The 13,678-nt window shown below is 41.4% G+C and overlaps 1 protein-coding gene across 1 annotated transcript in view; it reads right to left on the bottom strand.

The window, feature by feature from the left end:
- The window catches only part of VIPR2 (vasoactive intestinal peptide receptor 2), a 52,398-nt gene extending 40,536 nt beyond the window's left edge, over positions 1-11,862 (bottom strand). Inside the window, exons 1-2 of the mRNA XM_027686962.1 lie at positions 11,580-11,862; positions 8,556-8,658 (exon numbers count right to left, since the gene is read on the bottom strand). Of these exons, the coding sequence (XP_027542763.1) occupies positions 8,556-8,658; positions 11,580-11,630 (154 nt within the window). The 5' untranslated portion in view covers positions 11,631-11,862. The remainder of the gene's footprint in view (positions 1-8,555; positions 8,659-11,579) is intronic.
- Between the last annotated feature and the right edge of the window lie 1,816 nt (positions 11,863-13,678).

Below are 13,678 nucleotides of genomic sequence, written 5' to 3'. Positions count from 1 at the left end.
CTGGAGATCTTGGTGGAGTTTCAGAGGTCTTCAAGTAGATACTGCTCTTCATCCACCATAGTAACCTTTTGCAACAATGACATATGCAATGACATACGTCAGAGGGTGACAGACAACAATTCACTTCATCCTAAAACACATGAAATTAGGCCAGATTAATTGCTCACAACAATTGCCTGTTGCTTTCCTGCGACTACAAAGCAGTCTATGGTGCTTTAAATACCACACTGTTGGAACATGAAGGTGTGGTAAATACTGTCCTAAATGTTTCTCTTCCTGTACATAGAATTTCTACTTGATCTAACTTGATATTCTCCTCTCTACTCACTCTATACTATCTGTCCAGCCATTAATTCATTCAGTTTTAGGATTTCTGGACTGTCATACATCACTGCTGCATTCGTAAAATCATTATGTAAACTCTTATTCTCTGGAAATTTTATCCATCTTTCACATTATAGGATGGTTTCCTACTGTCTCCGAAGGTATTAATCAAGTAAGAGACAAAATATTCATAATTTTATCTTTAAACACGTTTTAATTTTAGTTCTGGCAAGAATTTTACCAATAAAATGATAATTTTTATATAAAGTATCTAGCTTTTAAAGCAAAACTTAAATTGCTACAATGTTTATTTCATATAATGTCTGCAATTTTCTTTATTCATAATATTTTTTAAATATTTCAAGTATTCAAAAGTATATTAATGTACACCTTTATTCTTTTATGTTCATTGATGGATTTAGTCTCTATATTTGTATGCTGCTTCAATAAATTCTCAAGCATTGAGTGGTTTTGTCCTTTCACTTTGATACGTACACATATAAAACCAATCCAGCTCTTCATCTGTGTTAGCTCCTCAACTGTTTCTGCATGTCTAGTGTTATATCCTTTACCCCCTTCTTTAACTATTGTGCTGGTTTTGGGTGGGACAGAGTTAATTTTCTTCACAGTTGCTAGTATTGGCTATGTTTGGGATTTGTGCTGAACAAAGTGTTAATAATACAGAGATGTTTTTGTTATTGCTGAGCAGGGCTTTCACAGAGCCAAGGCCCCTTCTGCTTTTCGTGCAGCCACGCTGGTGAGGAAGTTGGGGGTGCCTGGGGGGTTGAGAGGAGACACAGCCAGGACAGGTGACCCAACTGACAAAAGGGATATTCGAGACTAAACGACATCATGCTCAGTATGTAAAGTGGGAGGAAGAAGGGGGAAGTGGGAGACATTTGGACTGATGGTGTTTGTTTTCCCAAGTTACATGTGATGGGACCCTGCTGTCCTGAGGATGGCCAAACACCTGCCTGCCCTTGCGAAGCAGTGATTTAATCCCTTGCTTTGCTTTCCTTGCATGCATGGCTTTTGTTTTCCCTATTAAACTGTCTTTATCTCAACCCATGAGTTTTCCAGCTGTTACCCTTCCAATTCTCTCCCTGATCGCACTGGTGGGGAGTAAACACATGGCCTCATGGGGTTAAACCATGAGAACTGCTAGCAAGACTGGCAAAGGGAAAAAGAAAAAGGTTCTTCATCCCCATTTCTGTGGTGTCTAGAAGAACGTTACTGCACCCTCCGTATTACAATCCCTTTACAATCTCTTCATTTGTACAATTTATTTCCCTGATACGTCATTCACAGCATATCCAAGGAAACAACCAAAATTCTCAGAAAACCGTTGCTCAAAAGTTCTCCTCTACTGATCCGCCCTCCTATTTCTCTAGATGATACTGCAGATATTATTGTTAGCTGGTTTCAATGAGATCACTTGCTTTATTTGAATGTTTGGTCTTGAATGCTTGTGATGCATCTGCAGATACTCCATAACGAAGGGAAACATAACAGACTATAAACTACATTTTGTTTCTTATTTTCTTCAGCTTACTTAAGTACTGCCACCACATTCATCATCCTGCTGTTTGAGACCCAGTCTTTGAGCAACAAGTTCACTTACCTGCATGTGCTTCTTCACCTAAGACATGAGACACTGGGCTTGCACTAGAAAATTTTGTTTATAGACACATTTTGTACATATAAAACCACTAGGTGGCACTTTGCATTTGGATTTAAAAATTGCTACTTCCAAGAGACCTTTAGCATTTTTTATGCTGTCTAGGCGTGCATGAAACATGAAGCAAGAGAGGCTTTGAAGATGAGTCAGAAAGTTGACAGCTAGCCTTGGGTTTATTTTTCAAACAGGGAAATGTTTTGATTTTTGTATTTAACTTGACAGAGCAGAAGCCATCTCACCTCTTATGGGCAATGATTTCTATATTGCAGGTCTGTACACCACAGCATGTAACTTAGGTTGCATGAAATTACGATTACACACAGACTGACATTCTTTCTGCATTTTCACACCAGTGATAAAAAAGAAAGGAAAGGGAGGTGGTAGAGCAAAGCAGCAGAACTGCTTAGAGCAGCAATAGGAATAGGACAGTTGCAAAAAAGCTGTTGCTCCACGATAATTCACTGAAGTTTTTTGCCATCTGCTTTTGTCAGGGCCCTGAGTGCACAAATGGGCCGTGATGGTCCTGCCCAGAGCCCCATCCATGCTCAGGTCTGAACCTTCAGGTAGCTCCTGATTCAGCTTTTTTAGAGCAGACCTGTGTCTGTCTCTGCCCAGACATCTCATGGTTGTCCCTGATCCTGGTTTCCTGTGCCAGGCTGGATGCTGACCCTCCATCTGCAGGCTAATGTCCACTGCTGTCCCTGTCCCAGGGAGGTGGCAGATGTCTGAGGCTGGGGCTACCCTTGGCTGTTCTCCAGCTTCCCTGGCTGGAGATGGGATGGACCCTGCCTGCCCAGGGTCCCCCAGAGCCCCTCTGTGTGGAGCTGCCTGCTTGTACTCCAAGTCATGTGAAAATGAAAACACTGCCTGCAAAGCAGTCAAGAGGCAGCTCCAATTGGTCGGAAGTACTGAGGAAATGTGAAAATTTTTAATTAACAAACACTACTCATAGATAGCAAACAGAATTTTGGAAGTCTACGGTATGCATCAGGTTGAACCAGTTAAAGGAATGATCAAACCAATAGAGTTTATCTCATATTCACCTAAAATATTTGCAGTTCATAGGTTTTTCAAAAGCCAACTCTATTACCAATAATAGTAAAAATACTGTTTCTGAGATTTCTGAGGATTTCCTGGCTTTTCACTAAATGTAACACTTCAGAAGAAATGTCTTATTTCCCTTTTGAAGAACAGTTTCCCATTAGAGAATCAAAAATCTATTAGCTAATTTTAAATTTAATGTAATCTACGTATTTTTAGGGTTCTATAGGGAAATACAGAAGTTGCCAGCAAAAAACTTCAAAAAAACCACCCTTCACAAAAAAGAAAACAGATCTTCCTCCAAATTTTCCAAGTAAATCTTGCTTTCCAATCACTCAAAATGTCCTTTGGAGACAAGAGCATTTATTTTTGTATGACTGGACAGCATTTTATTCATACTATGAGAATGCCACTTTCTATTCTTATTCAATGGATGTATAGACAAAGCTGTAAGAAGTACCTTCACCTTCATGTTGGCACAATTTTGACATCCTGTACATTCTTCCAAAAACACCAATAAATATCAATCTTTAGTTTGATAAACACTCTAGTGGTGTATAAACACCACCATAAAATATTAAAAGTCTCTGTAAAGCACTTGGACCATATATTTCTGTTGGTTTGTATTACATCTAACCCATCTGCTATCTGTTGTATTAAGCTGGAGATTTTTCAGTGTTCTGGTACTCAAGACTTTTTCCTTGTGGTATTTGAACTTTGGATGTCATGGAGAGTGGACTGCCATGGCCACAGCTGTCTTTATCAGGACTCAAGTGCAAAACTATACAGGGTAGTATTTCTTTCAGAGTCTTCTGGAAAACACAATAAGTCCACTTATGGTTGTTCACTTTCCTTGGAATACAAATGCCATTTATAAGTGTCTACTGCTGAATTTCTATTTACATTTTGGGTGGAGTTGAAATTTCAGGTCTTCAAAATCATTGCGGACAAGTGTTGCTTCTCTTCTTTCCAAAAGAGTTACTGTCACTCTTAGTAACCTTTATTATGTGAGATTTTTGAATGAGGCTGATCAGGACATTTTCTTGTCTTCATCATTTTATTTCCTGTTGGTTATTTTTCAGTAGGCAACTCCTTTCATTCATGGTTCTTTCCCACCTTTCTCACCCAGCCTCCTCAAAAGATGAACCAGCTCTCCCTCTTTTCTGCCCTCAAATAATTAAATACAGCTTACACAAAACCCAGACATTGTCAACACCATGAGGATGCTCAGTTTCATGTGGTGTCATTAATGATGACACTTCAATTAATGAAAGCCAAAGCAGACAAACACCCAAAGCAGTCCCTTCAGCTCCCTTCATAAAAAAATGTGTGAACCAAAAAGTAGCAATGTCTCTACTACAGCTAGAAAAGCAGCAGCACAGAGATTCAAGAAAGCCAAAGTTGCTCTGCCAAGAGCTACTGGTACTGCATGAAAGAAGTTCCATGATCCCACTATCCCATTTAATTCTTCTTCAAATGCTACCTCAGATGACTGTAAGCAACACTGCAGGCTGAAATAGTGACTCATTTTGCAGAGAAAATAGCTGCAAAACCAAACAAAACCTGATGCAAGACCTTGATGAGAGAGGGAGGATAAAGAAAGGGGAACCTTGAGGAGGTTTCTATTCATGTGGCAAGAGAAAGGCCTCATCTGGCTCTGTATAAGTCAAGTCTTCTATTTACTAATATGGAGGAGAGAGTGATTGTCAGGTTGGCCTTGTTATACACAGAGGTGTGTGTGTTATACACAGATGGGTGGGGGTGCAGTGTGTTGGGTGTGTGTAAATGCAAAATAGGCACCTTTCTTACTGGAGAAATAACCTTAATACCTAAATTAGTTGGATAAAAAATCTTTTGGACAACTTGCTGCAGGTCCAGCTTTTGAATATTCATCTCACTGTTCTGAAGAGCTTTCAGAAAAACGTGCTCTGTTTCATCCACAAGATCTTGAGCTCAGTGCTGGAATCACTGAGTGAAATTCTACTGACAGCGTAATTCAGGAGACTGGATTATATAGCAACATTGGTCCCTCTTGCTTTAAATTTATGAATAACTAATAACATCATTCTGGTAGTCTTGTCTATTTTAATTTCCCATTACTAGCTGCGTTATGAAGCTTCTCTTTGAGAGGTTTATGAAATTCTTTCCAAAGCCATTTTCCTTTTTTTCTACATCCCTTCCTCAAAGTTAAGACGTCATATCTAAAATTAAAAATGTTGTCTGACATATGGTCTCACAAAAAACACATTTTGGAATGCAAGTTCCAAAAAGACACATTTAACTGTGCAACCACTCAGTCCAAGATGAATAAAAAAACCCTAGACTTCATTTTTTCATTATGAAATCTTTTTAGAACTTTTTGTTGTAAACCCTCTTAAAAAGCCTACTGACTGAGTTTTAACATTTCTGATGGCAAGTTTTCATTTCTCATTTAAAGGTGAGCAGAAATGAATCAGTTATTTTATAAGGAAAAATTCTAAATACTGAATAAAGACAGAAATTTGCAGCAGAACAATTTTTGTGTCTTTTCATTCACTTTATTGGGAGCTTTCTATTTTTTTTGTAAAAAGACAAGACATGGGTAGCAGATAAAAAACAAATTAGTTTTTTCCATATGGACCTCAAAATCTCTAGCTATTATGAACTGTTTACAATGCATTAATCTACCCTTCAAAAATAAGTTTGCAAAAAAAAACCCCTCTCCCAGGCTCTCAGCTAAGGTTCATCCATACCTCAGGGGCCAAATTATAGGTGGAAAGAAGAAAACAAATGTGGATAGATGCTAATGCAGTCTTCATAAAATAAACAACTAGATGTGCTAGAGAGCACTACAGAGAGGAAGGCACTGCCACAGATCTTTGGAGAGTGACTTCTTCCCTAAATGGAGTGTAATGCTGTCCACTAATGGAAAAGTATGTGCTAATGCCTGAAAATCCCCCAAAGGGTGCAAAGCAAGAGGTGTGGATGTCTCAGACCAACCGGGTCCTGTGGGTTTAGTATATCCTTAGCATTGTTCAAAGGATATTTACACAGTGTTTAGTGTTTAGTATAGTGTTTCCTTGTAAAACATGCTATTGCTTTATTGAGCCATGGAGTAAGCAAGTCCTTTGTAGACTGCATAGTCAGGGATTTTAAGTGCACTACAGAAATTACTCAGTGAAGTTCTTCAGCCCATGTCATGATGCAGCTCAGGCAAGATGACTATAAGATCATTTTATTACATCAAAAAAACCCCAACTTCCACAGCCTTTAAATATTTCCTTTATGTCTCCCTAACTGGGAGCTGAGAAGATTAGATAAGGTATTGAATACATAATTGCCATCTAGGTCAGAGGAGAAGCTGACTGTCCCATACAATCTGGATCCTCCAAAACTCAGTAGCTGTGCATGCCAGCCATATTCTGGAGCATGTGACATAGAAGTATGAAGGTTTCTCAGGTCCCCAATAAGTTAATGAAAATATTCCACTGATTTTGACAATGGAGGCCCAAGCTTTTGGTGGAAAATCTCAGGGAACCTTTATCTTCAAATTCAAGACAGTACATTCAGACTTTGTTTCAGCTTTTGTAAGTCAGGTAGCAAACAAAAAAGTTAGCAAAGCATGACAAAGGCTGTACAGTGATCTTTCCCATTCAGGAAAAAGTGAAATAACAGTTCTGAATTTATTATAAGGAGTTATGTTTCAAATGTACTACAAGTTACATGTGGAGCTAGGACTTGGACTAGTTCCAGCTTGCCAATTTTCATTAGTAATTCTTCTTTATCAGCAGTCAGAGTATTATTGTTCAAAATAGTCCTTACATCTTTGTATGATTACAGAGAGTTTATTAGGAGAATAAGGACACACAGATAATGGCTATTTTTGCTATAAAAATACATATATTTAACATAGGCTACTCTCTAAAGGTTCTTGGTAAGGGTATCTATAACATGAATCATAAAATAAATTCTCCTGTAACATTAAACATAGAGTTGTAAAGGTTCATTACCACAGGGACTTTATTCCAGTCACCAATAGAATGGAATATTCCTTTAGTTTCAGACAGGAATTCAGTAAAATACATCTGCAGAGTTGAATCAACACCAGACATACTCTGTCCTTCCAAGACATGAAGTTCTTTCACAGCAGTTTGCCTTCAGGAGGCACCCCTCTTCCAGTGAAAAGAGACTGGGAAGAAAATATTGACAGAAAACTTATTTCTTCCCCTAGGGAACCCAAAATAAAACTGGTATGCATCACAAGGATACCCTTGGAACCATCTAGCATCTGGATGACAAAAGTGTATCTTGAGGAAAGCTTGACTTTTAAAGCCCTATAACAGCTAACAGTGAATTTAATAATTCAAGATTCCATTCGTTAAGATGGGCTACTAATTAGTTCTCCATCTGGCTGCACAATAATATTATTTATGTAACAGCCATCTCTCTTCATCACTCATAAATAAAAAAATAGAAATCTTGATAAATTATTCCAGTAAGATTTTGCGTTTTTCTAATTAGTGATCTGGATTAATATAAAGAAGTAGTTATGGTAAAATACAAACTCTTGATGATCCTTTGAATTATTTTATTGTATATAAACTGTTATTAGAGTACGCACTGAGGGAGTTACTCATTTAAATCGAGGAGAGGGGGAGAAAGCATCATAAGTTGAGACTCATGTTTATGCTCAAAGGACACTGCAGATGGCAGGTCTCTGAGGTCCTGTAATCATCTTCAGAGTGCATTTAAAACAGATTGAACACAAAAAAAGACAAATAACCTACGTACCACCCAACTGAATTTATCTGTTGCCTTTGTATTCTGCTTGCTGAACAAACAGCTTTACCATCAGCTTCAACTTACAAGAAAAAAATGTAATTTTTCCATAAAGTTTTGTTCTGCTCACATGAAAATGTAACAAAGGAATCTAATAAAATCTAAAAAACCCCATAAAAATTAAAAATGAAAAAATTAACTACATCTACTCCTCCTTCTTTCTTCCATTAAATTACAGTTTGCTGTATATTTATCTTTCTATGCAGAAAGAAAATAAAAACAATAAAGTAACAGGGAGAGTTTGTCTTTTGGATGTAACGCTACTGTACAGCTTTTCCTTTGCACAACTCCAGGGTACTCCGGGTGTGAATCTGATCTTCTGTCTGAAACATTGTCTGCCTGGGAAACCCAGAGATCATTCCTACCACTAGTACTTTACTTTCAACATAACTTGAGAGAGATGCTTGGATCCAAGGCTTTCAACTTTCCCTCAGTTTTGTTCTTCCTGCTGGTTCCATCATCACCAGCCTGCAGCGCCCCTGCCAGTCAGAAAATACCAGCCCCTTGCACGTCTCTCACAACACCCTTGCTGCAGGTGCACCTTTAATGCAAAATCACATGAATTCTGAAAACCATAAAATCATCGGCACAGTACAGACAAGTACGGAAACCGCAACTGCAACAGTAAAGAAGGTAGAAGGAGAAAATCTTCAATTCTCCAGTTATCTGTACATTACAGTTTATCTTCTCTTACCGTTGTAGTCCACTGGCTTTGCACTCTTTAGAAGTTCCATGCACCTTGATTCCTCCTTGTGAATCTCCAGCTGAAATCTGCATTCTGGATGGATACCATTCACCTGTGTTGAATTAACAAATGGATTTTGTCTTGAGATGTGAATTAAAATGCTTTATGAAGAATGCAACTACCAATAAGGAAAGCCACAACTTTCACTGGCACTGGTTTTCCTCAAGCATGTGCTGGCATTTTTTAACATACTCAGTGCCCATTTTAGCTTCTCACACATTGACTTTTCATAGCAAAATGTTAAAATTATCTACTAGCATTCAGTGGCTCCTTCGTGTAGCATTTCATTTAGCTTTCTAGTGCATTCCCCAATATTATGTCATGAGACCTTTTCCAGAAAAACTGTGAGCTAAACTGAAGCAGGAAAGTAAACACATTTGCGCTTTTTTTTCCCCCTTTGTAGTAGGTTAGGAAGCTGAAAGTTTAATACAAAACACAGAACATGAAACTTTATGAAACTGCATTCACTTTGACATGGTAAATTTTGCTTTTCTTCCCCTTTTCACCATGTGTATTTTATCTCCTGGAGGTCCCAGAGCATGATTATTTGATTCAAGCAAGTACTATTCAGGAATAAAACCCCATCACTTAAAAATTAAAGCACTAATGTCTTTACTCATTCTAAGCCCTGCCCCCAGTTCTTTGATTTTAAGAAAAGGTTATACATGTCCACGGGAAGAGACAGATGTAGCAGCACTGGGGAGAGAAACAAGACCCTGGGAAGATGTACTGGAATCAGTTGGATTCAGAGAGACAGATAGAGCCTCACAGAGAAACACAGAGTCCGTAAGAGAGTGCATGGAAGAAACTACTGTAGTAGCTGACAAATGGGAAAGTTGGAAACATCACTGGAGCTAATGGGACAGTTTGATTAACTCAAATGAAATCACATCCTAAATAAATAGAATGGAAATATGCTGTACTTTACTCATCCTCACACTTGTAGTTACCACGAAAAGGGTGTTCTGCTTCCAAGTTTCTTTCTCTTTTCTCTCACTTTTTTTAGGAGATATTTAATAACAGAATCTGGTAACAATCTCTGATGCATTACACAGTAATTTTTTTCAAGTGACAATACTTAATTAAGCTGCGATTATGGACCCAGAACCTTGGACCCAAAGCTAGGACTGAGAACCTGGTGATTCTGTAGGCTCTTTGTGGACCGGCCACTTTCACAGCTTTTAAAAATACTGTGTAATAGCCATAAGCATAACAGCAAGAGCTGTTGTTAAAACTCACAAAAATCTGTCTCTTCTTCAAATATCTCATTTCACCATCTACAACATCGGAATCTTACGTTCTTTTCCCTGTCTTTTCTCTGTGTTGACTATTTAAATTATATGTTTTCAGTGCGGAGTTTTTCTTTTTAAAGACAGATATTTAACATAAATTAGAATGTCTAGAACTTGTCATAGAAAGTTCAGCATTATACTGAAAATATCTACCTTTTGTTATGTATTATCTGCTTTACAGATAGCTCCTATGCAAAATAAAAGTCCCATGTATACATAATGTTTTTAATAGCATTTTCATTTCACATAACATATTTTGGGTTTATTTTTTCTTTTTCCAATTGCAAACATTCAGTAACCAACAGTAGGTTTGCTTCTCATCAAAAAGTATTATAATTACTGGGTCTTGGAAAAGAAGGTTCCCGTAAATAGAAATGTTAAATAAGGGATAAATCAAAGCAGCTACAGCAGTTAAGAAACCAGCAGCATAAACAACTCTTGTACTTCTTAAATAACTGCAAGTTTTCCAGTATCAGTGACGTAATAGCGAAGGTTACTTTGAAATCATAAATTTGCTGGTAGCTGAAGGTAACACAACATTACTTTTCAAAGCTGGGATGCATGTCAAACTGTACTACACGGTGTTCTAAGACACCTGTTTTGTTCAGCTTCACAAAGCTAAAGAGATTTACAGTTCAAGACTATGTGGCTCTGATCACTTCCTGAAACACATCAAGAACCCCAAAATGCATTTTGAGGGTGCTCACCACCTCTCAGGACTAGTGCTCGTCCATCTTTCCCTCTGCTTAACCAAGAGTAGCTTATCCTTTCTCACCAATGAATACAGAACCGTGTGTGCTGCGCAGTGTAAAGGTACACATTGAGCTGGAAATCCAGCTGAGGAGTCTCTCTGCATTTTAAGCAGCTTAACAATTTCTAAGGCATCCAGACCAGTAGTTTTGATGGATAAACATTTCCTCTGACAAGCAGCTTACACTCACCTTCAGCGTGGTTTCCTGACTTTTGGTGTTATACAGTAACAATCTTTGGAAAGATTTAGAGGGCAGATTTTTGGTTGGTTAGTTGGTGGGGTTTTTGTATATCATGTTTCCACCAACGTAACTGACTTTTACAAACTTTTTAAGAAACTCTTGAAAATATAAAGATGCTAAAAGCAGCCACCCTAAAGAAGGCTGCAATATTCTGAATGCTTTGTAGGTCTCAATCCGGCCGCCGGGGTTTTCCCCACACGATGACCGCCAGCGGCCCTCTGGACCGCCCCAGGGCAGCGCTCCGTGAAAACTCTTCGCAAACTATTGATGCCCACCGGCCACGGGGAAAACTGCGGGGAACAAATGCCCGCTCCACGAGGATGGGGACCGGGCCGGGGCGGAGCCGTCCCGGCCCTGCGGAGGGCCCGGGGGTGCGGGGCGGCACCGCCGCTGCGGGTGCGGGCACGGAGCCCGCCCCGGGAGCGCGGAGAGGGAGCGCCCGAGGATCCCGGCGGGGGCTGTGGACCCGCTCCCCTCGACATCCCCGCCCAGGGACCCCCGGTGAGGGCGAGTGGCGGGAGGCACCGATGTCCTAGAGCCGCACCTGCCGCGGCTGCCGCCGAGCCCCCGCCCCGGGGAGCTGCGGGACACCGCCGGCGCGGGGGGCTTCACACGGGCACCTCGGGGAACAGCCGTAGGTCTGGAGGGGGTGAGTTTTACCCTGTGCCGCGTGCGCGCAGGAGACTTACCCGCCCCAGGCTCCAGCAGAGCGAGAGGAGGAGGATCGGCAGGTTCCTCATGCCCGCCGATTCCCGGGGCCGGCGGGCTGCGCTACCCCGCGCCGCTCCGCGGGGCCCGTCCGAAGGCGGCGAGCGGGGTGCGGGTCCTGCCGCGGCACCATAGGGCCCGGGGGGCTCTGCCGGGGCGCCCCCGCCCCGCGGGCAGCGGCGGTGGGCGGCTCCCGCACCTGCCCCCGCTCCGGCCACCGCCAGCTCCCGGCCCCGCCGCGTCCGTGCCCGCCGCCGCTCTGCGCTCAGCTCCTCCTCTGCCCCCCGGCTCCTGCCCGCCCGCGTCTCCCCAGCCCCTCTCCTTGTCGTCCTTTTCTCCTCCTCCCTCTCGCCGCCGCCGCCGTCGCTCCCCCCATAAGAGGTGCGGGTCGTTCCCCTCAGCCGGGACTCCCATCCCGCCCATCCCGTCGCCCCGCAGATGCTCCCCGGCGCTCCTGGGCTGTGGACGGCACTTACCCCTCGCTGCCCGCTTTGAGGTGGCGGAGAACACCCTCTTCCCACGCATACACGCTCAGAGGGGCTGGGTACCCGTCCCAACAGCGCACCGGTGCCCACACTGGGGTGCCTTTTGCCGGTGAAAACATTAAGACGTAGAGCACGGTCCCCTCAAGCCAGACACATATAAAAACCCCGTGCAGATATGGAGTGAGTGAAGTGATCCCTGACAGGATCAATCTTACCCCAGTGGAGATCAACAGCTGTATTACCAAATCTTTCTTCCCCCCAAGGGTGCTTTTTTCCGAGGTCTCAATAGAGGACCAACAGTTTAAGGCTACTCCATATTATTTCCTGGCTGTTTATGCTAGGCATGGATCTGGGTTTTGCCTCACAAGGCATATAAAGTATGTAGTTAAGTGACATGTTATAAAAAAAGAAGAGCTTATATGCTGGCCTTTAGCTGAGAATATATAAAAGTTGCCTTTCCACTCTCTTCCATGTGCTGCAATGTGAGTACTAGGTATTAGACTGAGAAGGCATCATAAAACTCTCCTAAATAGCGTTATGCCACCCAAAATAACCAGCTATAAGCAAACCAAGAACACTTCTATGAAAAAGCTGAATACAATTTTCATTTTTTAATGCATATGCAAAAATTATTGTCATATATTGAGAAGAAATTCCTGATAATAACGTGTATGATATAATTTTAAAAAATACTATGAACTGTAATAAGCAGTGTTAAAAACCTGCATGCTGAGAGCAGAAGGAAAGATTAATGCAGAAAGAATGTGGAAACATTAATGTACAAAGAAAAACTTGTAGGATGGCACACGATCAGGTAATGAAAGCATTTTCATTGTAACAGAAAATAATACCTCTTTGGATTGACTTTGATCTGTATGTGACAGGTGAATTGAAATGTCAAATTGCACCTAATCCTGAAGCAGCTGGGTTGGAGAAGAGTCTGCTTATGCCATTAGCTCTGAGATTCCCAGGCAGGCTCTCAGGCCAAAACTCTTGGACATGGAGAACTGTAGAGTGCAACCCCTCTGATTCCTGAGACCACTGTGCAAGATTCCTCTTTGGGCTCCCCTTTGGGTTCCTGGACACAGGCAGTCTGGATGTGCTCCTCACAATTTCTTAAGAGCTACAGGTTTTTCCAAAATAGAAATCTCAGAACTATTTCTCTTATCTTTCGCAAGAATCTGGTGTATCATTATTGCAAGGCTTTGGAAAATCCTTTCTGTCTTCTCTCTCTTTAGAAGTTCTTTCTGGCACTTAGTGATGACTGGCATCCCGCTAAGAAAGCAGTTGGTCTCGCAAGTGAAATGTATACATGTCAAGGCTCCTCAGGTGCCTCGGCCATAAACCCTGGAGCATTCCCCATGGAGCCATCACTCAGGCTGTCCCCCAGTGGGGCTGCCCCAGCAGCTGAGGACACAAGAGTTTCCAGACACCAAAACCCAGCGTTTGATTCTTCGAGCAAATGATTCATTAGGCTGTTGAAGCTGAGTAGCCTGGGAAACCAATTAACAAATTAGTGTTAACATTCTGTGTGGAAACAGTCTTGGGAACGGTCATCATTATTCTTTCTGTGGAATGACAGAAACTAGTATCTT

Source organism: Neopelma chrysocephalum, unplaced genomic scaffold (assembly GCF_003984885.1).
Source record: "Neopelma chrysocephalum unplaced genomic scaffold, ASM398488v2 Primary Assembly neopelma1_72, whole genome shotgun sequence".
Taxonomy (NCBI): domain Eukaryota; kingdom Metazoa; phylum Chordata; class Aves; order Passeriformes; family Pipridae; genus Neopelma; species Neopelma chrysocephalum.
This window is presented reverse-complemented; position numbering and strand designations above follow the sequence as displayed.